This window comes from Osmerus eperlanus, chromosome 8, assembly GCF_963692335.1.
Source record: "Osmerus eperlanus chromosome 8, fOsmEpe2.1, whole genome shotgun sequence".
In the NCBI taxonomy this organism is placed as follows: domain Eukaryota; kingdom Metazoa; phylum Chordata; class Actinopteri; order Osmeriformes; family Osmeridae; genus Osmerus; species Osmerus eperlanus.
In genome coordinates this window covers 10,155,799-10,183,189 of record NC_085025.1, presented here as the reverse complement: position 1 = coordinate 10,183,189, position 27,391 = coordinate 10,155,799, and the positions used below count along the sequence as shown (strand labels likewise).

The 27,391-nt window shown below is 43.2% G+C and overlaps 1 protein-coding gene across 1 annotated transcript; it reads right to left on the bottom strand.

Annotated features, from left to right (window-relative positions):
• Positions 1 to 15,631: 15,631 nt before the first annotated feature.
• Positions 15,632 to 24,145, bottom strand: epm2a (EPM2A glucan phosphatase, laforin). The gene is made up of 4 exons (XM_062467501.1): positions 23,746 to 24,145; positions 22,865 to 23,039; positions 19,147 to 19,391; positions 15,632 to 16,621 (listed from the first exon to the last, which is right to left on the bottom strand). The coding sequence occupies exons 1-4, from the start codon at positions 23,990 to 23,992 to the stop codon at positions 16,338 to 16,340; spliced, it is 951 nt and encodes a 316-aa protein (XP_062323485.1). The 5' UTR covers positions 23,993 to 24,145; the 3' UTR covers positions 15,632 to 16,337.
• Between the last annotated feature and the right edge of the window lie 3,246 nt (positions 24,146 to 27,391).

Genomic DNA, 27,391 nt, shown 5'->3' with positions numbered 1-27,391 from the left:
ACAGCTAGAGGCAAAACAATCCTAATATGGGATTGTTCACATCCTAAAATAATAAAATATGATTAAATACTGCAGAACTATCTTGCCAGATGCATAAACCTGATTTATATTTGTTGTATATTATGGTGAAAGCAAGCAACGGAGCAGACGTAGTGTAGAACTATATCTTTACTTCTCTTCCTCATCCATCATACATACATTTCCTCAGGTCTCATTATCCTAGCGTAGTGCCCCTAGTGGATTGTAAGATATACCACAATATTGAGAACCTAAAAGCACCTGACGTTAAACGTCTCTTTAAAACCAGATGTGTTGATTTTTGTTGAAATAATACCTGTTTAATAATGTTCTTTTTCTTTGAACCCCCAACTTGAATCTTGTTCAGTATTGATGAGGAGACATCTTGCTGTAGTATTTATCTTGATCATAAAGCAGCGGACAGTATTGTGGGTATTGTAGTCCACCAGGCTTCTGCCCTGAGCCTCCCTGGGCGGACAGCTTGTGTGTGGTGAGGACAGAGTGATGTATCACCTGCTATTGTGTGTGCTGACAAGCACACATCATCAGTTCTGCTGCTTCTCCATGCATTTATCTTCTTCCAACGTCCAAGTGAAAAATCACTGCTTTGGGTATTTGGTTGTGGGGGAGGGGGGGTCTGTTATGTGTTGTGAGTGTGTGATGTTGGTGTCACCCGAGTTCGCTCAGACACATTGGAGGGAGAGAAAATGTGTGTGTGTGTGTGTGTCTGTAAGTGTGTGTGTGTGTAAGTGTGTGTGTGAAGGATGAGTCAGGTGCTTTCTCTATCGTGTCATTCCATTTCCCACCTGTCCTCCCGCATTCTCTCCATCCTATAACCAACCAGCATAGGTCTGATAACACCACCTGATAAAACCAGCTTTGCCCCTTTGGTTCACATCTTCCTCCATCTTCCTCCAGTCACCTTCAAGAAAGTTTCTCCCAGGTGCCCGGGTGTCACTTATGTCAAATTTGGTGCAAGAAGTCTTTTTGTGCAGATACGGAAAGGTTCAGAGAACAAAAAAAGCCAGTCTATCCTTTTTATCCTTGACGTTTCTCTCTGAACTTTGTCCCCTGCCCTGCGTCTGAGCCGACATACGCCCCTCTCCTGGAACGCTCTGTTCCTCTTAAGCTGTCACCGCACGGCACCACCACCCTCACCCCCCAGCCCCGGCCCCACCAATCGTCCCTCCGTTCTCTGCTCCTCCTCCTTATCCCCTCGCTCAGCCGTTCTCTTGCAATCAAAGCCAGCCTACGGGGCCTGTGCTCTCGCCCAAAGTGGGGAGCTCAATCAAGTCGTTTGTGTTCAGGACAGACTCGTGTTTCCTGCATTTTTTCCCACCGCGTCACTTTTGCAGTGCGAAATTGTCGCTTCCGTCAGATTTCACATCCAATCAGTTTCTATTCAGAGTGAACAAGCGGCTGTGTTTCCTAGACAGGGCAACTATACTCCCTCCTACGAGGTTCCCAGGTCACTTCCATGACCCACTCACCGTGAGAACCACAGGGTGGCGGGTTGCATCAACAACCACTACCCTGCCATTCGTGAGATTTTCGCACTTGAGGCCATGACATAACTGGCAGTTGCCTTGAGCTTGTTGAACTCCAACCAGCTTCAAACTTTAGACTCAAACTTCAGATAAATCTAGGTATTCTCTCACCGCACGCCTTCCTCGCCACCCCCTCTGCGCGTGTCTAATTGAAACGCAGAGGCAAAGGAGCCGTCGTGTTTTTAATACTTCTGAAACATGGAAGTGTTATTGAACGCAGCTACGTTTTCACGCGCGCCTTCAAAGCCAGACACACAGTCCTGATGAACGACCAGTCTCCATTTTTAGGACAGCCCTTTATTCTGCTTTTGAACACACAGAATAAATGCAGCAGCGAAGGGAATTCAATCACTTACTGTGCTGGCTGCAACAGCTAGGGCTGAGCTGCAGGCATACGCAGAGCTGTTTATTAAATGAAGCGAGGGGCTGTTCAGGAGGCTTACATAAAGGCCCTGTGTCTCTGGAGCGCTTGTCTAAGTGGCCGGCCGGTAAAAAGGTACTGCGTTTCCCGGTGATGTTGTCCTGCAACGTATTGATCCCTGATTTAGCTCCTCGCCAGCTGCCCAGACTGCTGCTGGGAAGTGAGACCCTCACACTGGGTGTCTTCAATCTTTCTTACACACACATATTTTAAATTCTCTCCCTCTCAGACAGTGTAGGAGGAAGATTAGTGGGAGGCAGGCAGGTGGGAGCGAGGCGAAGAAGGAGGTGGAAGGGTCAGAGGTTGGAACTGACCAATGTGCCTTAGGGCAGGAGAGAAGTGGGCTATTAGTGAGAGTGTGTGCCAGAGTACAAGCACCCTGACACCTGTGTGGGAGGCTTCAAGTGTTTACTGGCTTTTAGTCAGGCATACTAACCCAACACCTTGTGGTCCTCGCAGAGGTGCCTTGAAAGTACTAAAGGGCAATTTAGCAAGCTTTATCACTTTTACAGGGTAAACTGTATTATTCCGAAAATACATTTTCTTAAAAGGTGATATTCGGATATGAAAAAGATAGGCCTACACTAGATTTGTAAGGCAGATAAACAACTTAAATACCCTCTTTGATAAATGTTCTCCCTCTTTTTGGGTAAATACCAGAGAATCATTGTGGAGCTGTAAGGTATTTTAGGTAGCTTGAAGAGACAGATGCAGTGAATGGGGAACTGTTTGTGTTTGAAAGATAAACGCGTGGTGCTCAGGCTTTTTCAGAGGGCAGCCTGACTGACACAAGGACAAAACTATTTGTTTTGAATTGTAAAGCTTCATTGAGGCAATGATTTAGCAGTACAAAAGATTGATGGCCCCATGTTTTGAAATGGAAACTGGCATATATTACCTATTCTTCCTCCTGTCAGAGATGATGTTACCCTAGTAACATCAAGAGAAAGATAGATTGTTGTTCTTGACAATAACCCAATTTACGTCAAGGATATTTTGGGGTGTTTTAATGAAATTGCAGGCATTGAATGATGTCAAAGGAAACAGGTAAGGTCTCCTTCAGAAATGAAGTAAAGATGAAAACTTTAGTTCAACCCATGTAATGTTTGAGTCCATACAAGAACCTTGTCATACATCTTTAAAACCTTCCAATTGTGTTTTCCTTCATTTACCCCATCTCTCTTATCAGTCTCATCAGTGCATATCAGTGAAAGATTAAAACACACAGTCGTTTGTCTGTGAAGCAAAACGAGATGGAGCGTTTTTGCGTCACAGGCTTTTCTGAAAGCGGCAAAGCGTAAAAGGGCTTTATCGTCGGTTGCCATCGCTCGTGGCCCGCGGCCCAATCGCACGTTACGCTTCTGTTTGTGTGCGAGGACCCGGCTGCGTTTACCGTGCCCGCTGAAGCATAGGCCCAAGCACATTCCAATTTTCTGCCTGTGGAGATGCCAAACTAAATTAACTGCGCATACAGACCAAACATCAAGACAAAGTCATAAACCAAGGCAACTTCCACAAAAGACCATACTTTGTCTGTTACTTAAGTCTGCCCCCTATAGCTAATGTGCTGTATAAATGATGGGGTGGTAAGCAAATCCTTCCGAGAGGAGAAGAAATCATAACACAATCGATGAGAGATAATGAGAGATGCATGAGGGTCAGAAAAGGAGAGAAAGAATGAAAGTGGGAGCGAGGAAGAAAGGAATGTCGAAGATCAATTGGAAGACCAGTGAGAGATCTACATAGATATCTATATATAGTATGTAATCATGTTCTATCTTTAATAGAAAGAGAGAGAGAAAGAGACAGAGAGAGAGATGTGTTATTGTAAAGTCGAGAGTTGGGAAGTAAGAGGTGTAAAGTAAAACTAGCGCTGTTTAGAGCAGATGTTTCACTTTGGGGAAAAGAAGCACAGCAGTTGATATCAAATCTTTTGTCCCAACTGATATTTCTACATCCAGTACTGCTGTTATGTTTCTGGACTGACCATTGTTTGTCTGCAAATAGAGGTTTGGAATGTGTTCATGTCATCATTACATTACATTTACATTTATGCATTTAGCAGACACTTTTATCCAAAGCGACTTCCAAGAGAGAGCTTTACAAAAGTGCATAGGTCACTGATCATAACAACGAGATAGCCCCAAACATTGCGAGCAGGCAAAACATGAAGCATACATTGTGAAAAACCAAATAAGTGCCAAAGGGAAGAACCATAAGAGCATGCAGTTAAACAAGTTACAATTAAACAACATGAAACTCAAAAAGTGCAAGAGTGTACCTGTAGAAAAACAATCAACAGTAAAATATTTCACAGCGAGTAGAATAATTTAAATCCGTTACAACTAACCAACAAGAGCAACAAGTCTCTCAATAAGAGTCATTGTGATCCTGGAAGAAACTAACAGGTCCAGCCAAGCATTCCTAAATGCCGTTGTACTCCCGGAACAAGTGCGTCTTGATCTTTTTCTTGAAGGTGGGGAGACAGTCAGTGTCCCTGATGGAGGTGGGGAGTTGATTCCACCATTGGGGGGCCAGACAGGAGAAGAGCTTGTGTTGGGACCGGGCGCTCTTGAGCGGTGGGACCACCAGACGGTTGTCAGAAGAAGACCGTAGGTGGCGGGTGGGGTGTAAGACTGGAGGAGAGACTTGATGTAGTCGGATGCAGTCCCGTTCACCGCTCGGAAGGTCAGTACCAGAGTCTTGAATCTGATACGGGCCGTGATGGGAAGCCAGTGGAGGGAGATGAGGAGTGGGGTAACATGGGAGCGTCTGGGTAGATTGAAGACCAGACGGGCTGCTGCGTTCTGAATCCTTTGGAGAAGGCGGGTTGCGCATGCTGGGAGACCGGCGAGCAGCAAGTTGCAGTAGTCCAACTTTGAGAGGACAAGTGCTTGGACAAGCAGCTGGGTGGAATGCTCAGACAGGTATCTCCTGATCTTGGGGTTGTTGTAGAGGGTGAATCTACACGACAGGGAGACCACAGCACTGTGGGCTGTGAGGGAGAGCTCGTCATCACCCTGAGGTTCCTGGCATAGGATGTAGGGGCCACCGTCGCCGATCCCAGGGTGATTGAGAGATCGTGGGAGATGGAGGGTTTGGCCGGGATGATGAGGAGTTCTGTTTTGGCGAGGTTCAGCTGGAGGTGGTGCTTCCAGGCGGAGATGTCTGTGAGGCAGGCCTCGATCCTAGCTGAGATCCCCGGATCAGTCGGGGGGAACGACAGGTACAGCTGTGTGTCATCAGCATAGCAGTGGTAGGAGAAGCCATGGGAGGTAATGATTGGTCCAAGCGAGGTGGTGTACAGGGAGAAGAGGAGGGGTCCAAGGACAGAGCCCTGTGGGACACCAGTGGAGAGCTGGCGGGGGCCTGACACGTTGCCTCCCCAGGAGACCTGGTAGGATCTTCCCGACAGGTAGGATGAGATCCACTGAAGTGCATTTCCAGAGATGCCCATCTCAGAAAGTCTGGCGATCAGGATTTGATGGTTAACCGTATCAAATGCTGCAGAAAGGTCCAGCAGAATGATGACGGATGACCTCGAAGCCGCTATGGCAGACTGGATGGCAGTGGTGACTGACAGGAGGGCAGTTTCTGTGGAGTGGCCAGTCTTGAAGCCCGATTGGTTGGGGTCAAACAGGTTGTTCTGAGAGAGAAAGTTTGACAGTTGTCAAACTTTGACATTGCATTTCATCATGCAATGTCAGGCTGGACTGATCCATCTGTATCCAGCTAGGGCTTCCTTTTGTGCTTTTGACAGAGCTAGATTCTGTCTGCTTCAATCCAGCATTCAGTTTGGTCAGTTCCAGCAATTTCAGACATTTCCGGCCAGTTCCAGCCAGTTCCAGCCAGTTCCGATCAGTTCCAGTCAGCATGGTGCAATTCCCATCCTTCTTCGGTTTGTCCACACCATGGTCCACGTTAGATCACCCAGAGACCTCTGTGGGAGTCTGGCTGCTTGGGTGTTCAGCCCCACTCAGCTTCCCTGTCTCCTCAAGGTGACACGAGGACAAAAACCTACCAGAACCAATTTTTGTAGCCTTAGAAGCAGGTCAAAAATAAGCACAAGAGTAAATGGTTTTGTCTAAATTTACTCAAAGTAATTCACACCACGGCTCCAGTGATATAGACAGCGTGTTATTGGCTAAGATAGTTCAGCCAAGAAACTGAGCAAACATGACTTCCTGAGAAACTTGATTGTCTTATTTTTATGCAAATTTGTGAATGTGGAAGATTTGAAATTACCTCAGAAGCTTTTTTGAGGGAGTATTTTGTCAAGAGAGGGGGGTAATTTTGATTTACTTTTCCTGTCACAGTGGGCCGCATTATCTGTTGAAGGAGACGTCGAGTCTGCTGAAAATGTGACATGAAATTACCCACTACCCCTTTCTGCCCTCCCATCTACTTGACACTTTAGAGTTACAGGGTAATTTAGAAAACGCTGTTGGAAAATTGTGACTTTTTTGTGTGTCTGTGAAAGTGTGTGTGTGAGTGTGGGGGAACTGACAGAGGAACTGAGGAGAGGATAGAGTTTACTCAGTGAAGAGTGACTGGAAACGTCTAAGTGCAAAACTTTTTACTGCTACTTGCTGGCTGATTTGAGACGGTACGGTGACTTTGCATCGTATGTAAAATGAATTGGCAGCATGGCCCTAATCAGACCTCATATGCTTTTAAGAACTGTTTAATAAACTAAGAAACTTTAATAGATTACTTTTTTACTCACTTCATTGCTATGTCTCAGTAAAAGCGAATATTGCCCTATATGACAACTTCCTTTATGGAAATGTACTGAGCCAAATCAACTTGCAAAGTCAATTCATTAAGGATCTTTACAACTCAGATGACATTAAAAACTCTATCATACAAGCATGCTTTCCAATGAAGCATACACTCCAAAGCTGCTCTCCAGATAGTAAACAGGTCATGTGGGTTCTGGGTGGACGTGTGTGTGTGTCTGCTGTGTGTGTGTGTCTGCTGTGTGTGTGTGTCTGCTGTGTGTGTGTCTGCTGTGTGTGTGTGTGTGTGTCTGCTGTGTGTGTGTGTGTCTGCTGTGGGAATGCAACACCTGCTTGGTCCCGGGTATGTGGATGAGCCTCATCTCCCTCCATCTGTCTGTGTGCGGTGGCCAGATGTGTTAAAGGGGAACACTAATGAAGGAAAGAGACAGAAAGACAGAGAAAGAAAAAGAAAAGATGGAGACTCTGGCTCTGAGACCGAGGTCTACACAGAAAGCTTGTCTTTGATAGGGAGATATATACCGTGCCTACCTGGAAACCACCAACAACACAAGCTTTTGATTTCATTGTTATGGCTACAGAGAAAGCCCCATGTTCTCTAGAGGAACATTATCTGTGTATTGTCTAGTGGTACAGAAAAACCTGTCCTCAGCCTCGTAGACTGTAAATAGCTAGTTCCTGTATCTTCCGTGCTGCTCTGTAGATGACAAACCAAACCAATCCTCTCCAATTGATCTGCATTAATTATCTGTTGTCACCAGTGATTTATGGTCCCATCCTTCCCAGGTACGGGAAGCCATATTCCATCCCATCCTGAAGTACTCAGGGACCATCCGATTAATGATGTTTGGATTCATCTTCCTAAGACAGAACCAACACTCCAAATGAACATTTATTGGCATCGACGTCCATGTTTTCCCCCAGTTTCAATTCCCAACTCTGCATGCCTAGCAGAAAAAAACTCGATTTGGATGAGAAAAAAGCTCCACGAAGCAGTTCCTCGGCCTTGAGACAAGCCCATTGTCGCCAAAAAGACATACAAAGAAAGAACAATGCCTCTTGGTGTTGCTCATGGGCCAGCGTTGTATTGAATCCCGTTGTGTGAAAATCCCCTGAGATTCAAAGAAACCCATTAGGCAGGGAAATTCTGTGTCTCGCTGTATCTCACCAAGGGTCATTACCTGTTTGGTACATCTCATACTACCAAGGAGATTAGGTGCTCCTCATTGTCTCCATCTCTGATAGACACCAGTCACGTGGAAGGGCTCTCAGACAAACACGCTGTTGGTGTTCAAGGGTCACTGTGATGTAATTTCCTAAATCGGCTTTTAACTAGGGAGGTCAGGAAAAAAAATGGTTTTGCACTGATGGCCTCGCTAAGAAAGGTCAAAAGTGCTGACTTTCAATGAAGTGTTCAACAAGGTTCGTACACGTGTAAAACATGTGTATTAGAAGTATAGACCTTGTATAAAGTGTTTTGTCCTGAAGGTTCTGAAGACCTACCATTCTGTAGGTTTGTACTCAAACTCGAATCGAGTGCACCCAAAACGCATAATTAGCTTATCAACATAAGCACAATCAGGCTAGTTAGAACTGGGGTTGGAGCTGTAGGACAGTTCTCCGGGAATAGGGTCGGGTAGCCTTGGTATTGTCAGTGTGGCAGCTTATAAGAGTGTCTGCCTGTGTTTGCTCTCCCGGAGCAGGCCTGCTGTTGACAGGTCTGGCAGGGCCCCTGCGTTTTACGGCCAAGGAGTGAGGATCAAGACAGGCTTCACACTCTGTCCCTGCCAGGTCCCCTTACATCTCACTTCCACTGCACGACCTCACCTCTGACAGGAAGACACAGGCACACAGGGAGGCTGGACAGGAGTCACGACATGCAGCCATGGTGGCTGAATCTGATTGTCTTGCCATCACGGTGGCCCTGACAATCCCTGTCTCAGACAGGATGACACAGACACATGACACAAATTATATTCGTGTACAGGACTTAACAGGACGCGTAATAGCAAAAAGGGCGTAACAGAAAGGTTCTTGGCATCATGATGGCCATCTCTGTCCACAGCCCATTTCCTGTTTGACAGCAAATATAGCCTGAGGTAAGAAATTGTTCGAGTTGATAGAGTACCCAAACAAACAAAAATGTGTTTGTTTGGGTACTTACTGTAGTAAAGGAATGTTGTTACGTTGTTAAATTCTTAAATGATAAAGATGAATTGCCACACCATAAAACTAAAACTAAATACAGAATAAACTAAATCTAGCACATTTTCACTGACAGTTCATTGCTATGCAGGACCAACTTTTTGAAGCCAGAATTTCCATTTGGAATATGAAGGAAAATGTTTCATAAGTCAGGCATGTGTCTGACTTGATATGTATATATTAGAAGGGACTTTGTTCATGGGCCAGTGATGCTTTGAGGAACATTTCTCTCATTGGATCGTTTAGTGCTCATTGATCTCAGGATTACCATGTTAACCAGGTTGTCAGCTTTGGCATCTGGACTCAGTGATTCACAGACAGACAGAGAGTAGAGGGAAGCTCACTTATCATGCCTGGCCATGCAGACCCTTTCCTTTCCTCTCCATATAAAGTCTAGCCAGCACACATCATTAGCCAGTTAAAAACAGGGCTAAATCGGCTACAGTATTTTTCAAGAATACACTGTCCTGTCCTTTCTGGCATCTTCCAAACGTATTAGTCCCAGTCCACTGTCTGAGCTACTTGACTGAACTACAAATGCACACACACACAGACGCATAAACACACACACACAATCCAGACATGTCTTTAATATTATCATTAGCCTGCTCTGTGATGCGCCATCGTGTTCCAGGGCAAGCTGGCGTGATTGATTGTTGGGACAGTGAACAACGTACCCATTTGATGTTGAAAATGAAAGTGCGAGAACTGATTTAGAGAAAAGAGAAACATGACTGATGTGTTTTGATAAACCTGTCAAAGGCCATCTCTCTACAGCAGATCTGGATGGAGAGAGAAGCTGTTTAGAATGTGAGGAGCGATAACAGTTTCATGATACTAACTTACAACATCCGGATCCAGATTTATACTGTAGTAAATCTAGAGTAGCCGCTGGAAAGCAGAGTATCCTTGTGTAACGCAGCTACTGCAGAACCACTAATTCAACTAACCATCTTTTAGGGGCAGCCCGATTTGATTAATATTACTTTTAATTTAACGTGAGCTTTTAGTTTGATTAAAACGCGAAAACAATGCAGGTGCAGTTTGCTGTAATTTGATCAAATTACCCAAATGTCGCTAGGGCTGAAGGGCTTTGTTCTTTGCAACACAGAGAGTAGAACAAAGTTGGGTGGAATTTCATTACAATAATTACTTTGCTCTCTCCATGTGCCAGCACTGTTCTCTCACACAATGTTGGAATGAGGCACTGTTCAAGCTTGTCTTCACTTACTTTTCATAAATAGAAAACAATGAATAATTAATTTAGAAATCTTTTAGGAACCAAACACTCTGATGGTGTGAGTAAAATGCTACATTTTAATCTGCACTTTAATTTGTTTTTGGTAATTAACTGATGTGAATTGCCAGGAAAGTCTAACTACAACACACTTGCACAATAAACTTTTTCATTATTACTTGCATATGCAAAGGTACATTTATTTAATTGATTACATAAACTTGAACAGCCCAAAGATTAAAACAACAGCTGAATGGAAAAACTGCCAAGTGTCACATCTATCCCAATTCTTCTTGCTGCAAGTCCAGTTCTCTCCTCTCTCCTAAGAGTCCAGAGGTCAAGCTAATCATTTCGGAGATCACGCCCCAGCCCTCCTGTCACAACAGTCTCTGATTGGACGTTTGACCTTTTTTTGCCACTCAGGGCAGAGGCAGTGTGGTTGCACAGAGTTGCCATGGGTAACTCCATAAGACAAGCTCACAATGGGGCTATGATTTTACTGCGGGAATTCAATACCTTTGATAAACAAGTGGACAGCCTTCACAATCACAGGGAGGTGAGTGAAGGAACCTTAGTAATAAACCTTGGATCCCTGGACCCTGATGTCTCCTCTATCTTATATCTTTCTATCTTGCATCAACTCTGAAATGGCAGCTCATGTTAAGCACCCAGGCCTGGTAGATGGTGGCTCATTTAAGTAAAGAGCAACAGAGCCACTCGCTTGCTGAGGCCAGGGGTGTACAGTAACACATTACTAGACACTGCTACATCTCCCGCCAAGACGTGGAATCTATTGATCTGGGATACAGCTTTATTTACAGAGCCGAGGAACTTTGCTGCCTCGATACCTGCAAAGTGAATCTGCTGTCAAGTCCAATTCGGGTATGATAAATGATACACACTGTTCAGCAAGTCAGCCAAACTGTCTTTACAGTGGATTCAACAGCATGAGTTGTTCCAACGCATAACATTGGCTGTGTAAAATTATGACATGTCTTGTCTCCATTTCCTGTTGCAACAGTTTGTTGAGGGAGCTTATCAAAAGATACACTAGGCTTTAGAAACAGAAACTGGGTTTGATTCATTGGTACACTGAGGTTTATACACAAAAAACACTGGGGTTCATATATAGGTACACAGGGGTTCATATACAGGTACACTGGGGTTCATATACAGGTACACAGGGGTTCATATACAGGTACACTGGGGTTCATATACAGGTGCATTGGTGTTCATATACAGGTACATTGGTTTACTTTTTTGGCCCACCCACACCCATAGAGAACATTGTAACGGTCTCTGTCAGTCTCACACTCTGTTGGACTCAAAACACACTTACACACACAGCACATGGTGGACTGTACCAATGTGTCACCTTCCCAACATCCAAATGAGGATATGTTCTGCAGATGAAATCAATGTGCGGTGGCGGTATATAAGATAGAGTGGACAACAGCCACTTATTGACAGCCAAGACGGATTCTACCACAGCCAGCGACTCCAGCGGATGCTGATTGAGGGTTGGGGCTTGCCAAAGGAAAAGACTTGCTCCATCCATTTCTTGCTTTTCAGCCCCGTCGTTCCTTTTCTCATGATGAGTGGTAATGCACCTCAAATGAGTGGAAGCACTTGAGCGTTGAATGGAACAGAGGGAGGTCATCTATTCTGCCTCGGAATTTCAGGAGCTGCCATAGATGTGGTGTTAGAGAGACCCTGGGAGTCGATTTCAACAGCACAGCCTTTGAGGCGGGCTTTGAATGTCTTACTGTGTGTGTTGGTATCGCACACGAGCTGGTGAAGAGAGACGACTCATTGAGCTCCCTTAAGAAAATGCAAACCCTTTTTGTGTGTGTGTGTTGTTTATGTCGGGCATTATAGTAGTTCTGTCAATAGCATTTCTGTAAAGCGCACAAACACGTGTTTTGATTTGTGGCAGGACTAACCAAAAAAAGAAATCCCATGAATTGCGTGTGTAAGATTGGGGGACTCAGATAGAGCATGAAATTGTTTGCGTGTGTTTACAATTTGCAGAGATGAATGAATCACAGAGGCACAGATGGTGTGTCAAAGGGATGAACAGGTGAAGAGATGCAACTCTCGAGAGGCATTCCTGCAGTCTGAATGCAAAATGCCAAAAGACTTTGGAGTCCCTGCACAGAGAGGCCCGTCATTTCCAGATGATCTGGAGGGAATTGGGGTCCATTATCAGACTGTGAAAGGCTGGCTCTAATAGAACAAGACACCATCACTGGTGTGAAACTCGTCGTACAATCCCTAGAATAGGAATATGCATCAGTTAGACAGATAAATATGAAACATTGCTATATGGATCCTGTCAAAGCATGAATAGAAATTCAGAAAAGGCCCTTTGACAGTTTTAAAACATCACTCATATGTCACAGACATTCATTGAAAGTAGTTCAATGTTCTCAGTACATTTGTATGGTGTAAGACTAGACTTGGAAGCTATTGCAGTGTAGCTCTACTTCTAATAGTGTTCTAACCTGAGCACCCTGTCTCTTGAATTATACAACACAAGCTAACAAAACAAGAGTTATGCCATTCAAATATGTACCCGGCATTGTCATTGCTGACAACACCAGGATATGAGAAATTCATGTCTTGCCAGATGTTGTAAACTGACTGAAATAAACATGGATTTGCTTGTTTTTACCCAAGGAACATTTGCTACCTTATCTGAAGTGTACTATATTTATATTTCAACAGTTGTTCAAGACAACTCAATTCCTTACCAAGAAGGCACTTTTTTCTTGAACAATTCTTCTGCTCTACCTTCAGTCATTAACATATGAGTACAGAAGCCTGCCAGGGGTGTCAGGGACAGAGAGAGAGATGTCCCTGAAGGCTTATCCCATCTCAAGAGAAGCACCTCAATGTCTTTCCAATGCTCCTATGTGGTGTATGAAGAGCTATCAAATCCACCACCCACCCTCGTGAGACTAGGAATAGTTCAAACAGTTCCCCCTGGTTCCTCTCTTCATAAATGCTCTCTATTACAGGTGCCAAAGCACCTGTATGCCAATGTGGTTGTGTATGTTTGCTACGGGAGTCCGGGGGTGAAAGTAATACATATAAAGTGTGGTTGTTTGTTGCAGGTGGCCAATAGAAGCGTCTGCAGGTGAGAAGATCCACGTCTCCATGATGAATGGCCGTCGGACGCAGACAGGCGCACACTAATAGAGCCCGCCGGAAGATGAATGTGAGATTTTTGTGAGAAGCCATGAGTTCATGCTAAAAATACCACCCTGAAAATAGAGCCAATACACTTCAACAAAGCAAAGGCTCGCGCTTTTTCATTGGTTGAAAAAAAACTTACATGGTTTATTTATAAAAATGCATATTTTTAGCCTGCAATTGTAGACTGATTATAAACAAGCAGTTGAGGCAAGCACACTTTAACTGTAAGGTCATGGCTTTCTGAGTAATTAAAAAAGGTCCTGGCACTTCAAGGGCTCATTAAAAGAAATCTGCCCATAGCATAGCTGGTAAATGTGAGGCCTTCCGTCTGTTATGATTTATGTTTTTATTTGATATTCTCTTCATCAGGCATATAGTTCTCCCCTAAAAATAACTGTGACTGACTCACTATAGGTCTGCCTTCTGGAAGATATGAATTGGCCTGCTTCCATAACAAAGCAGACATTTTACCAGTCTGCTGATAATTTGAGCCTGTTATTTCCATGAGATATTATTGGTGATATTTGGACAGCGAGAGTGAGTGGATTTAATTGTATTAAATCAAACAGGCTATTATTGTTTGAATATGCGTAGATCACATACTTGCCCTGTATCATATAATATATGTAATGTGTGTACAGAAGGTATCATGTGGAAAATCATGCTTAAAAAGTTTGAATGCAACTAAAAACTCAAAAAAAAAAGTTTGGAAACGTTATTTCGGTCGATTATTCCTCCCCTTCAGTAATACCAATTGGTATTGTATTTTATATTGTTGGAAAGCCTGATTAGTCACATTTACAACGAGGTACAACTTGTAAGGATCGTGCATTAGTGGAATGAGCAACACAGCTAACCGTGTGGATAGCGGCCCCCAAAAAATTGACAAAATCCTCTGCAATATTCTTCTGTTGGTATTCACTCTCGTTTTGAGCTTCAAGTGGGATCAGCTTGGGCGTGCTGTACGTGCCAGAATGACCAATGCAAACATGTTGGCTGACTTGCGGCAAATCCTGGTTGAGGAATGGGATGCCATCCCACAGCAGTGTGTGACCAGGCTGGTGACCAGCATGAGGAGGAGGTGCCAAGCTGTTGTGGCTGCGTATGGATCTTCCACACGCTACTGAGGTCACTGACAGTGTAAAATTAATAAAGTGTAAAAATGGCTAATATGTGTTGTTTTTTCCTATTACTGTGGGAGAGTGCAATTATCCAATCTACCAAGCAACTAAAAACGAGAGTGAATACCAACAGAAAAAGCCTCTTAGGTTAGGAAATACTCCAATGTGGAGAGAAATATGGTAACATGTTAACAGGGTAACATGGTAGCATGTTAACATGGTAGCAGGATAACATGGTAGCATGGTAACATGGTAACATGGTAACATGGTAGCATGGTAACATGGTAACAGGGTAACATGGTAGCAGGGTAGCAGGGTAACATGGTAACAGGGTAACATGGTAGCATGGTAACATGGTAGCATGGTAACATGGTAGCATGGTAACATGGTAACATGGTAGCATGGTAACATGGTAGCCACTGAGCCTGGAAAGGGTTGGCTTAGTCGTCCTTTCCTCCTGACTTTGGATGTGTTTGGACAGCTCTGTCCAAACCCGTCTTTGTAAACAATCCTGCCGAAACCTACTTGTTTCAATACCCATTAGCAAACCAGGAGCTACTTCATTTTATTGCAGAGCTAAGACAAAAACGACATCTGTGTGACACAACCATTACTGGAAAAATAGTAGTAAGATAAACTGTGAAGTCACATTCAAAGAATGAGTGTGTGGTGGAGCTTAAATGAGTGTGTGGTGGAGCTTAAATCAGGAGAATGAATGTTTCATTCTGAGAACAAAGCAGAATGGATCCATTCATGCTGACAGCTCACCGGGAACAGATGTGAGAATAGGAGAAAGACAAAGGGAAATAGTTCATAGTTTACTGTAATAGCATGTACGAAAGCAATATATATTGACTTCAACCCGCTGCATAAAGAGCACAATGAGAATAAAGATCGGGTAGTAGTTCATGTGTCATACATGAAGTGGGCCAGGGGAAGGATGCAGTTAGGGTTTATTCCCCCTAACTGGGCAGACCTGAATATATATATATATATATATATATATATATATATATTATAATGGAAACACAAACAAGATGAATTGTATCTGAACCTCTGAAAAGTTTGGAGAGTCTGTTTTTCATCTATTGACTGAAAACAGTGAACGTGGAGGGAGGAACTGCACAGCTTTTCCACGGCTTTAAGGTTTTGTTTGTTTGCTTGGATTTATTTAGCAGGAAATGACATTTTCCTTTTCACAGGTAGCATTAAGACCTCTACACAACAAAGACAACTCTACCATTTTCCTTTACAGCCTTGGACGGTGAAAACACAGAATTTCTGTGAAATGCCACATAAGCATCTGGGACTCGGGAGTAATCCTTTATACGTAGGAGACGAATTTGGCACAGAAGATATCAGGTGAGAGAAGGCAAGAGAGAAGAGAGAGACTGACTGGTTTATATTTCTGTCATTTGTTCGACTCTCGCAGGTAAAAATGTGGTCATTGCCCACTTTACAAACTCTACTATTCAAGCATCTGGGAGTTTCTTCGAGTTTTTGATTTATTCAGTCCTCAAAGTTCTATTAGCAGTCGACAAAACCAAACGTCAAGGTGCCTTTTCAAATGTCAGCTGAGAATGTTTTCAGGCTACCTGAATATTGACCAGAATAGGACAACCACTCAACTAAAAAGGCAGTTTTCATCAAATTGAAGTGAGCAGAAGTTTATTTTGCTTTTAGTTATATGACCATCTGGCAACTCGCACATTAATCATGGTGATTGGACAAATGTATTTTGGTAAAGCATTCTAACTTGAAATATGTCACACTTTAGGACCTCCGGGTCCATTGCCTCTAATCCATTCACAGTTTGCAACTATCCCTTTGAACCACAAGGGGGCTCCATTCTCAAGTCTGTGGGCAACAACCAGACGAGCGTAGCTGTCCAAACTTGAGTAGAAAGTCTTCCCGGGCGCAAACCAAGGCCTCTTCATCAATGTAGACCGCCGCCCTCCTGGCTGCAACAAAGTACTGCACCCTCCTCAGGCTCCAGCCCAGGATGTACATGAGGAGACCACACACGGCGGCGGTGGAGCGGCCTACGCCCGCGTTACAGTGAACATAGACGGTGTGACCGTGTTCCAGCAGCCCGTGCAGTAGGAAGACAGCCTGGGGGAGCATTCTTATTCTACCTGTATAGGGAAACAACAGGGGGAACCATGTTATAGTTCATAGCACATGACTCACTCATCAAATAATAGGAACTATATGGATGGGACAAATGGCATTTAGGTCTGCACATGCAGCAGTCAGGAGCTATCCAAACTGTAGCATTCTCAATCACTCATTTCTCCAAGATATATTGGACAGGTCTTCAAATCTGTCAAACTTTCTGACAGCTTTTGAGTTTTGAAGTTTCTGAATGAATACCGTGAGACAAGGGTGTTCCACTGAAGGAGACTTGACTTGTATCATTTTAGATCAGAGGCCAGCTGCCCTATTGTACCCTATAAAATAACTTGGAGGAGACCTCCTCTGCTCAGTAAATGAACACTCCGGTTTTGACGTAGGTGACATGGGTCAAGAGAGAAGGAATGATAATAGGTTCAAAATGTTCTATTCAAGAATGATTGATTCAAGGACAAGTGTTTCTCAATTAGTAATACTATTCAAGTGTTTCTGAATGCTTTTTATGTAAGTGTTTATGAATGGCTACTTCTATTTCACATGGCTTTTGCATCTTATGTGCTGCCATGAAAAGTTCGGGCTGTGACACCTCAGTATTGTATTAATCCTCCTTTACATTTCCACATTTACAGTTAGGTCCATAAATATTTGGACATTGACACAATTTTCATCATTTTGGATCTGTATACCACCACAATGGATTTGAAATGAAACAATCAAGATGTGCTTTAAGTGCAGACTTTCAGCTTTAATTTCAGGGTATTTACATCCAAATCAGGTGAACAGTGTAGGAATTACAACACATTTTGGCCGGGTTTCCCAGATTCGTTAAGAAGCTCTTAACGCTATGAGCTTCTTAGGAGTGTTCTAAGAGCGTTCTAGAGCGTTCTTAGAACGTTCCTAAGAAGCTCTTAGCGTTAAGAGCTTCTTAACGAATCTGGGAAACCCTGCCTTTATATGTGACCCCCCCCTTTTTAAGGGACCAAAAATAATTGGACAAACTAACAATCATAAATCTAATTGTCACTTTTAATACTTGGTTGCAAATCCTTTGCAGTCAATGACAGCCTGAAGTCTGGAACCCATATACATCACCAGACGCTGGGTTTCGTCCCTGGTGATGCTCTGCCAGGCCTCTACTGAAACTGTCTTCATTCCTGCTTGTTCTTGGGGCATTTTCCCTTCAGTTTTGTCTTTAGCAAGTGAAATGCATGCTCAATTGGATTTAGGTCAGGTGATTGACTTGGCCATTGCAGAACATTCCACTTCTTTGCCTTAAAAAACTCTTTGGTTGCTTTCGCAGTATGCTTCGGGTCATTGTCCATCTGCACTGTGAAGCGCCGTCCTATGAGTTCTGAAGCATTTGGCTGAATCTGAGCAGATAATATTGCCAGAAACACTTCAGAATTCATCCTACTGCTTTTGTCAGCAGTCACATCATCGATAAATACAAGGGAACCAGTTCCATTGGCAGCCATACATGCCCACGCCATAACACTACCTCCACCATGCTTCACTGATGAGGTGAGGTGAGGTGAGGTGGTGAGCAGTTCCTTCCCTTCTCCATACTCTTCTCTTCCCATCATTCTGGTACAAGTTGATCTTGGTCTCATCTGTCCATAGGATGTTGTTCCAGAACTGTACAGGCTCTTTTAGATGTTTTTTGGCAAACTCTAATCTGGTCTTCCTGTTTTTGAGACTCACCAATGGTTTACATCTTGTGGTGAACCCTCTGTATTTACTCTGGTGAAGTCTTCTCTTAATTTTTGACTTTGACACAGATACGCCTACCTCCTGGAGAGTGTTCTTGATCTGGCCAACTGTTGTGAAGGGGTTTTTCTTCACCAGGGAAAGAATTCTTCTGTCATCCACCACAGTTGTTTTCCGTGGTCTTCCGGGTCTTTTGGTGTTGCTGAGCTCACCAGTGCGTTCTTTCTTTTTAAGAATGTACCAAACAGTTGATTGAGCCACACCTAATGTTTTTGCTATCTCTCTGATAGGTTTGTTTTGATTTTTCAGCCTAACGATGGCTTGCTTCACTGATGGTGACAGCTCTTTGGACTTCATATTGAGAGTTGACAGCAACAGATTCCAAACACAAATACCATACTTGAAATTAACTCTAGACCTTTTATCTGCTCCTTGTCAATGAAATAACGAACTTCCATGAGGGAATAACATACACCTGGCCATGGAACAGCTGAGCAGCCAATTGTCCAATTACTTTTGGTCCCTTAAAAAGGGGGGGGGCCACATATAAAATGTATTGTAATTCCTACACCGTTCACCTGATTTGGATGTAAATACCCTGAAATTAAAGCTGAAAGTCTGCACTTAAAGCGCATCTTGATTGTTTCATTTCAAATCCATTGTGGTGGTATACAGAGACAAAATGATGAAAATTGTGTCAATGTCCAAATATTTATGGACCTAACTGTACGTTTCTCTGGGTCGTCATAATAAGAGACAATCCTATAGGATCTACAGGAGAACTTATTTACTCCTGAATCCTTCCCAAGATCCTCCTCACCCTCCGTGCTCATGTCTGGCGTGGGGATCCACACGTACACCAGGCCGCTGTCCTTGTACAGGTGCATCATGGTCTCTGGAGTCATGGGTTGTCCAGGGTCGTGCCGGCAGCCGTGCGAGTTGTTGACCACATCCGCTTCCGTCTGGAAGTTCATCACCGCGGAAACGCCCAGCTCCTGCTTCAGCTTGAGGGTCACATGCTCCAGCTGGCGAGGACAGCTGCCTAGCCAGACCCTGGGAAGGATCCTGAGGGTAGAGAAGGGAGCACGGGGGGTTAAGGAGGAGTGAGTGGAGGGTACAGTGAGGAGGACTGCAGAAATGCTCGGCTGTGTTGTAATGGACCCAAGAACAGAGTGCAGTCTGAAGGTCCGGGAAGGACGAGAGAGCAAGGTGAGGGAGGAGTGGTGAGGCGTGAGGTGAAGGGTGCTGGAGTGCTTAGGGACAACGGGTGAGAGTGACAGAGCTTGTCAGAAGCCCAAGGAGAACGGAAGTATTTTTAGAACCACTCTCCCAGACCGACCACAAGCCAGCCAGCTAAAGCTGTTCTCTCATCTTATTTTTCTGTGCAGGAAAAATAGGCAGGAAGGGGGGGGGGGGGGGCTCTCCCTTCTTAGAAGAACCTCTATTCTATTACTCTCTCCCTCCCTACTTGTCATTCTCCCCATTGGTGAAATTTCCTCCTCTGCCTCTCATTTTCTGCCTTGTCACTCTCAGGCTAGACTTCATTTAGCACTCATTAGCATGCATAAACTCTGCTGCAGAAGGAAGTGACACGTAAAAGAAGGGACGGCGTCACTCAGGGATGTCCTCGAGTGAGACCGCAGGGACCCTTCTGGTTAGGACGTCAGCGGGGCAGGTACTCAGAGACCTCTGGGTATTATTGAAAAACTAGGGCAGAGTCGCACTCACAGACAAGTCAGTGAGAGAGCGCACATGCTTAGAAGCTTAATGTGCTCCTCACCAACCTCCAGTCATCGCTTTAGACTACCGTTTGTTTTCAATGCAAAAACATTAAAGCAAATCGTTTTTTACTTTTCTAATGTAGTCACAACAATAAAATATGGGCCTACCCACGACAAAGGTAGAACTGACTGCACATTCCTGAACTGCCATGTTTACATTTCTGTAGCACATTTCCTTGAAGGTGTTTCTTTTTTTTTACTCAATGTTTGTCTTCATTTGGCTGTGGTGATGATGCTACAGTAAGCTCATGTGGGATCATCTTTCACTGCGTAAACTTGGCCAGACATTAAAGCACTAGCATGGTGGCAGAGGAGTGCTTAAATACTTGTTCACAATACGCAAACAAACATCCAAACCAATTGATCCTATTCGTATGAACAGGGTTAAGGCCGATTATGAAGATGTAGGCAAAGTCATAACCTCTTAGAAATGCATTGGGGATCAGAAACTTGAAAAGCGATACAAAGTCTCTTTCGAACTATTAATGAGACATCTGAGGCACCTGAGACTTGTGTGTGTGTGTGATACAAGGGGCTACAATGACACAAGCTTAGAAGTCTAATTTAAAAAGCCATTATTTGAGGAGACATACAAGGACATTATGCCTCCTGATACTCAGGTCCTTGACCAAAGCTTGTAAGGTCTTTGGACACAAATTAAAACCGCCAGGCCCCTGCCAACCACGCTCATTTTCATGCAGGATACGTGCTCCATGCCTCAGAGGATCCAGATCCTTTCAGCAGTGTCCAGGAGCCCTCTAACCCTGGGTTAGAGGGCAAATGTATTTTGGATCTGAATGAGATGACTGAACGGGATGTGAGTGGAGTAGCTTCTGGGTGTATGTTGTGCTACTGGCTGTGAGACCACACTCCCTTTCGCTCATGTCATTCATTCACTCACATACTCACTTCTCACTCAACTCATAGAAGGCTTTTAGTACAAGCAATTGTTCTGTTCCAAGTGAAATGACTTCATTTTACCGGACCCATTATTAAGCACAGCGAAAGGACTCTCACCACCTTTAAAGGGAAAGTGTGAAAGATCCTAAATATGATGACGGTAATTGTGATGACAATCTGCCTGTCATAAAAACATATTACCAGTGACCTCCTAGAGGTCTTTCACTCTTCAAACCCATATCAATTTAGGGTCTTCAACCCTTTTAATCTCTCATTCCTCTAATGGATTTGGCACACACAAGCGGAATGAGCTATCTATGAGGTACCTGGAGGACATGGTGTGACTGCTCCTTCTTTATCCAAACCGATGGAAGGAAAGGTTGCAGGGGTTGACACATTCCAACCACTAATGGTTTAACTTCACGAGGGAATGGGCGTCTCTCTGAAATAATTGCAGAGTATCGCACAGAACCACCTTGCCACCAAGTAATTAAAAGCTGTGCGACATGTGACTCGGATGGTGTCTTTCCACCTAACTTTATGGAGAGAGTGGAGTGACACTGAAGATGGGACAGAGAATAAAGGCCCATATTTTATCGATATGAGCTACAGTTTACAAGGAGAAGAGAGGAGGTACTCTTATAGGTAGGCTAGTGATCTCTATTGGAAGTTCTTTCTCTATTCATCAAACGTTAATGGCATAGGTAGGTGGACCGCCATTAACATCATATGTGTATAGCATTGAGGGATAGAGTTATGGATATAGAATGACCTTGCAAAAAAAAAAAATCAACATTTTCTCACAATGTTTTGTGTTAACCATTTCAGGAAATTCCACTGGGGATAAAGTATGTGAAAGACAATGTGATGGAAGACACACTTTCTAAGAAAACAACATCTTTACCCATACAAAAAAAACAACGATATAATTGAAATAGAGATCCTTCAAAAGTTCCATTAAAGGGGTCATCCCACTATGTACGGAAACAGACACACAATGACAGTAACACATACAGACAATATTAAACCCACACACGCACAGGGCCCCCTAGGGAACTCATTAATGTTGTAATGTTGTGAAATGATGTACTCATCCATTGAACATCACAAAAGGCAAAGGCAGGCAAACAATAACTGGTGAGTAAGTGTGTAGAATGACTGGAGAAGGATGCTAGATTAGAAACTCACTGGGCTCCTCCAAACCTGGTTAGCTCCTGTTTTTCACAGTACTGGTCAGTACTGGTCAGCTGTACTGGTCAGCTGTGAGCAGTATTTTACATACTGGCTAGCCAGGGCCTTGATTTACTGTTGTACTTGTCAGTGTTCACTCGAATGCCATTTTCTGGTAACATTCTGAATACAAAAGCCAGAACACTTCTGAATGTAGGGATGGTCAATGCAAATAAGAACATCCTATCCAATAACCTAAAGAAGGCTGTAGGACTCAACGAAATTATAATTGTAATAATGCAATCAGCAACTGTCTCACAGCAGACATTATAAAACCATTTTGATGGTCAGTTCTATAAATAAAATATAATAAGCTAATAAGAAAAAGGATGGCTAAGGATGGCTGGTTAGTGTAGATGGCTGAAATACCCCTACTCCTTTTCTCGTCAACTGTCTCCATCAATTTACATAATCCGTTTCTCCTTTTGCTCTCATCCCTTTCTCACAAATATTGCCAAAGTGACCATTGACCTCTGACAGGGCAGATCTTCAGCAAGGTCTTGTTTAAGGCTTGGTTGAGTGGACAAAAGGCTATGTTTGTTTACTCTGTAGGTGTATGCCTTCACCCTTACCTTTGACTACATTACCTGAGGGAGAAGACAGAATTAGTGAGACCGGTTTGCTCACCTGGAGAAATTCATAGCTTGCTGGCCCGCCACACCAAAGTAGAAGTCAGTTGTGTGCTTCATCTCATCTGTGTGGCCAGTCTCCTCAATCCAGTGGCCAATGGGGTGACAGTAGACACCGTCCACCAGGTTGTTCTCATCATACACACAACATCGGTCATGATGGGGCCCATTGCCTGGATATCCAAGATCAGAATTATCGAAAAATATGGTAAGAGCAGGTGACACACTCAAATATTCTATAGATTTAGAGATATTTAAAGTTAAGGGTTTTAAGCAGGGCCGGACGACACAATAAACAAACTAAACATTTCTTTAGGGCCCCACATTGGTTTGGGCCCCCCCCAAAAAAAACATTTTTGTAAAATCAAAAATCAAAACCATAGGGCCGGCTGGTTTTCAGGTTAGAATTGGATACATAGTGTTTGATTGCAGCATGGGCCTGTATGTGTGAGATAAGAATGAGACAGAACTGTTTGACAAACTATGTACGACTATGTCCACCTGTCGGGATGGACTCTTGGGACAGAGATGCACTTGTCACACATCAGCTCTAAAGGTGGCACCAGAGTGGCGCAAGCTGCAGCCTCCCGAAAGTGTTTCCAAAGACGTGTCTTTGCTGCCATCGAGTGGTAGTATGACTGACTTACAAAAACAAAACAATGTTGAGAAATATTCGAGAGGGACCAATCATTTTAGATTATATGCACAGGTTATATCATTTTGTATTAAGGGGTCTGTGTTATGTCACTGGTCACATCATTTTCTATGCAGAATAGCTCCCGTAACAAATGGTTCATTATTTAAGAGTCCGTGTTGATGGGGTTTCGTTAGGCCTATGTGTAATATTAAACTGTAACAATTTAACTAGGTGAGTAATACCTTCCCAGATGAAATTGCCATCTATTCTTTTAATGAACTTGAACCACAGGCTGTCTTTGCACGGCTCCGCGAGCTGCACGTCGCCGATCCAGAGGCAAGGCTCGTGCATTGACAGGACAGCCTGTGTAGGTTTCATAAGAACCGCCTTGTTCGGATCCCAGTGACCCATCTCTGGACGGGAACCCAAAACATACACGTCAATGTCATTGCACTCCGGAGTGAGAATTACACCGAATCTGTAAAACATTGTTCAGAGATGAATGCACTGTCCTAACAGCAGTGTGCTTCCAGATTTGGCGTGTGGTCCGAATTAACCAGTAGGTTCTGTGTACTGATTGTAGCTCCGTTTCTCGTCTGCGCTAAAAACAACATTTGACTACAGCTTTTATTTGTAGGTTGATCTCTGCAGTGTAGGCTACCTACAGACGCTGATAAGGGACACTCTTCCTCGGAGTGCGTTAAATCCTATTTTTCTCGCAGCTTCATACAGCAATAGGCTACAGTGCATGAATTCACAAAACACATCATTTATATTGCTTTGTTTCATCCATCATGAAGTGTAGGAGTTTCACGAGTGAGAGCTAAGGGACACATAAGAATATTAAGTTGTGTTTCTGTATTTAGGCCCATTTGAATTATGTAATTGATTTGTCCCCGGGTTATCCCTATGGTTCCACACACTGATATAACATATATGTTTTTGTGGGATCTGTGAACTTCAGCAGGGCTGTGTTGCTCTATGCTGCCATTCGACCTGAGTTTCTGAGAGCCCCAGACAGCTTCAGAAGGAGCTGAACATAGTTTACATTTACATGTAGTCATTTAGCAGACGCTCTTATCCAGAGCGACTTACAGTAAGTACAGGGACATTCCCCCGAGGTAAGTAGGGTGAAGTGCCTTGCCCAAGGACACAACGTCAGTTGGCATGACCGGGAATTGAACTGGCAACCTTCGGATTACTAGCCCGATTCCCTCACCGCTCAGCCACCTGACTCCCTAATTTAATATGTAACTATTTGTATCAGATGCAATTCTTAATGACCCCCGTCCTGAAGGGTGTGGACAGAAGGAGTTGTAAGGAGAAAAACAGGTGTGAACTTCCAAACAGTTGTTTTTCACTGCGTACACAGGGGCTTAGGTGTTAGTGTAGCTGGTGATCGTTTTGTTTCCCGAATGTTTTTGTTTTTCGAGGGACTAATCAAGAATAATTAGTCATGCGTCATGATTGCCTTAAAGACTAAAGCTGGTATGGAGATATCTCCATATATTTACTGTACCTGTCAGAGTTAGCCAGGACACATGGTGGCAGGAGAGTAGGATATCCTGTCCAGTTCAATGAAAACAGTACATTTTAAAAGGAGTGACTAGTATAAATTGTATATTTTGAGGATAAGGAAAATACAGATCATATCAATGGTGTAATGATCATGTTTCCTTACTCCCTATCCAGGGTAGCAAAATGGCAGAGTTCACTGTAAGTCCCCACCTACTGAATCATAACTCACAGTGACTGAATACAAAAATGTTCAATAATACACTGTATTGTATTACTGTACACTGCCTGTGAGAAAAAACCTTGGCTCATGGCAGTTCAGTGTCAAACATACAAGCGTTTGTAGCTGTAAATCCTTTCTCAACACTGGTTATCTTATCGTAAAACCTTTTGTGTTGTAGATAACCAAGATACAGTGGTTGCTTAACATTTGTGCTGTATTGTGTGTTTCAATTATGTGAATTCTTTTCGTATCATCAAACACTTTACAACAAAAGAAAGATCATTTCTAATCAAAGCAAAGAGCAGAGCAAATCCTAACGTGTTTAAACTGTAATCCTGGGGTAAAAGGCACTTTGAGTTTCCCCACTGAGAACTTCCCATCTGTCCTTCTTGTCTTGCACCAGCAGAAATGCCAATACTGTTTCTCTTCTCCCCAACAGATGTTAAACTCTGGGTACCAGAGAAGGTTGTGGGGGCTGGTGATAGAGGATGTCACCTTCCCATGTCACCTCTTGCCTGAGACCAGCGCTATTGCCATGACAATCAGGTGGTTTAAGAGGACAGAGTGTATTTACCTGTATAAGAACGGCCAGGTGATAGAGGCGAGGGGCTACGAGGGCAGGGCGAGTCTGGTCCCCCAGGAGCTGGAGAGAGGCGACGTGTCTCTGAGGCTGAGAGAATACGGGGGGTCAGATAGAGGAGAGTACTGCCAGGTCATCCATGGAGAACAGATCAAGGAGTAGGCTATTGTGGGTCTATGGCACAAGGATAGTAAGTGTTCTAACAGCTACAGAACATAACTGAACACATGGACATAAACACAACACAAATACATGTATTGTACTGTAAGTATATGTTTGCATTAGCGTTGTTTACATATGGTTATGCTGCACATTCTAACCACTCTGTTATGAGTCTGTCTATACAGTCTACAAACTTTCCATTTACATTACATTTAGTCATTTAGCAGACGCTCTTATCCAGAGCGACTTACAGTACACAGGGACATTCTCCCCGAGGCAAGTAGGGTGAAGTGCCTTGCCCAAGGACACAACGTCATTTGGCACGGAATCGAACTGGCAACCTTCAGATTACCAGCCCGATTCCCTAACCTGACTTTAAAGAAACACATTCACATTACTTAGCAGTTGTGTATATAGATTACACTGATGTACTGTATGAGGTGATGGGGACTTATAACTTAGACCAGCTGCATGTCATACTGTAATATGTCAAATTCAATCATTGCTCTGTCTGTTAATTTGAACATAAACATGGCAATTCATCATCCTTAGGTAAGAGGAAGAACTACAGGTATAATGGTATTTATGTCTTAATGATTTGTGTACTTTATTTTTACTTTTGTTGAATCAGGTGTACATTCAGTGGGTAAGTACAAAACCTTATTTTTTGGTCCATGTTAATAGGGTGTTATTTAGAGTTACACTCCAAAAAGCTGTAAGTTGCCTTACAAGTTGAGTAAACTAGCACTATCTGATTGATTGATAACAAGTCATGACTTGGAACATTACATTGACGTCTCTTACTGTTGACTCTTGCATTTAGTAGTTTTAGTGTTTCTTCTAAACAACAATATCATGGCAATATAAATACATTTTAAACATACTTTTTATAATCCTACTTTAAACCATAAAACCTTTATAACAACACCCTAACTGGACACACTGGAGGAGATATACATCATCATTCAGATATGTCCCATAATAAGCTCTGCTGTATTCACCTATAATTACTTTTTTCAATTTATTTTTAAACAGACATATTAAATAGAGGTAAGTAATATCTAATATTTAATATAAAATCATCGTGAGTAAAGAATGTACCATTATCTTTTAGAAAGTTGACATTACATGTTATGGTTGCCGTTTTTATATCATGGTGTTATTATTAAAATATCAGAATACTAGAAATTGAATTATACATTTAATCTGCAGATTTCCACGTCCACACAGCCTTTGTAATAACTTTGCTAGAGGAGATTTGTTCATTTAATTCACTGTCCAGCTTACCTATTCCATCAGACCCTGAGTCTTAGTCTGGTTGTACTGAACATCCAGTCAAGCTGGAGACTTGAAGGAATTCAGTGCGATGTTAATGCAATGCATTATTGTATATCTGACCTGTTAGTTT

Coding starts and splice junctions, on each gene's coding strand:
- epm2a (XM_062467501.1), bottom strand. CDS start 23,992: ATGTTTTACAGATTCGGTGTAATTCTCACTCCGGAGTGCAATGACATT. Junction 23,040..23,745: donor TGGCAATTTCATCTGGGAAG/GTATTACTCACC, acceptor TTGGATATCCAG/GCAATGGGCCCCATCATGAC. Junction 16,622..19,146: donor GCCAGACATGAGCACGGAGG/GTGAGGAGGATC, acceptor TTCCCTATACAG/GTAGAATAAGAATGCTCCCC.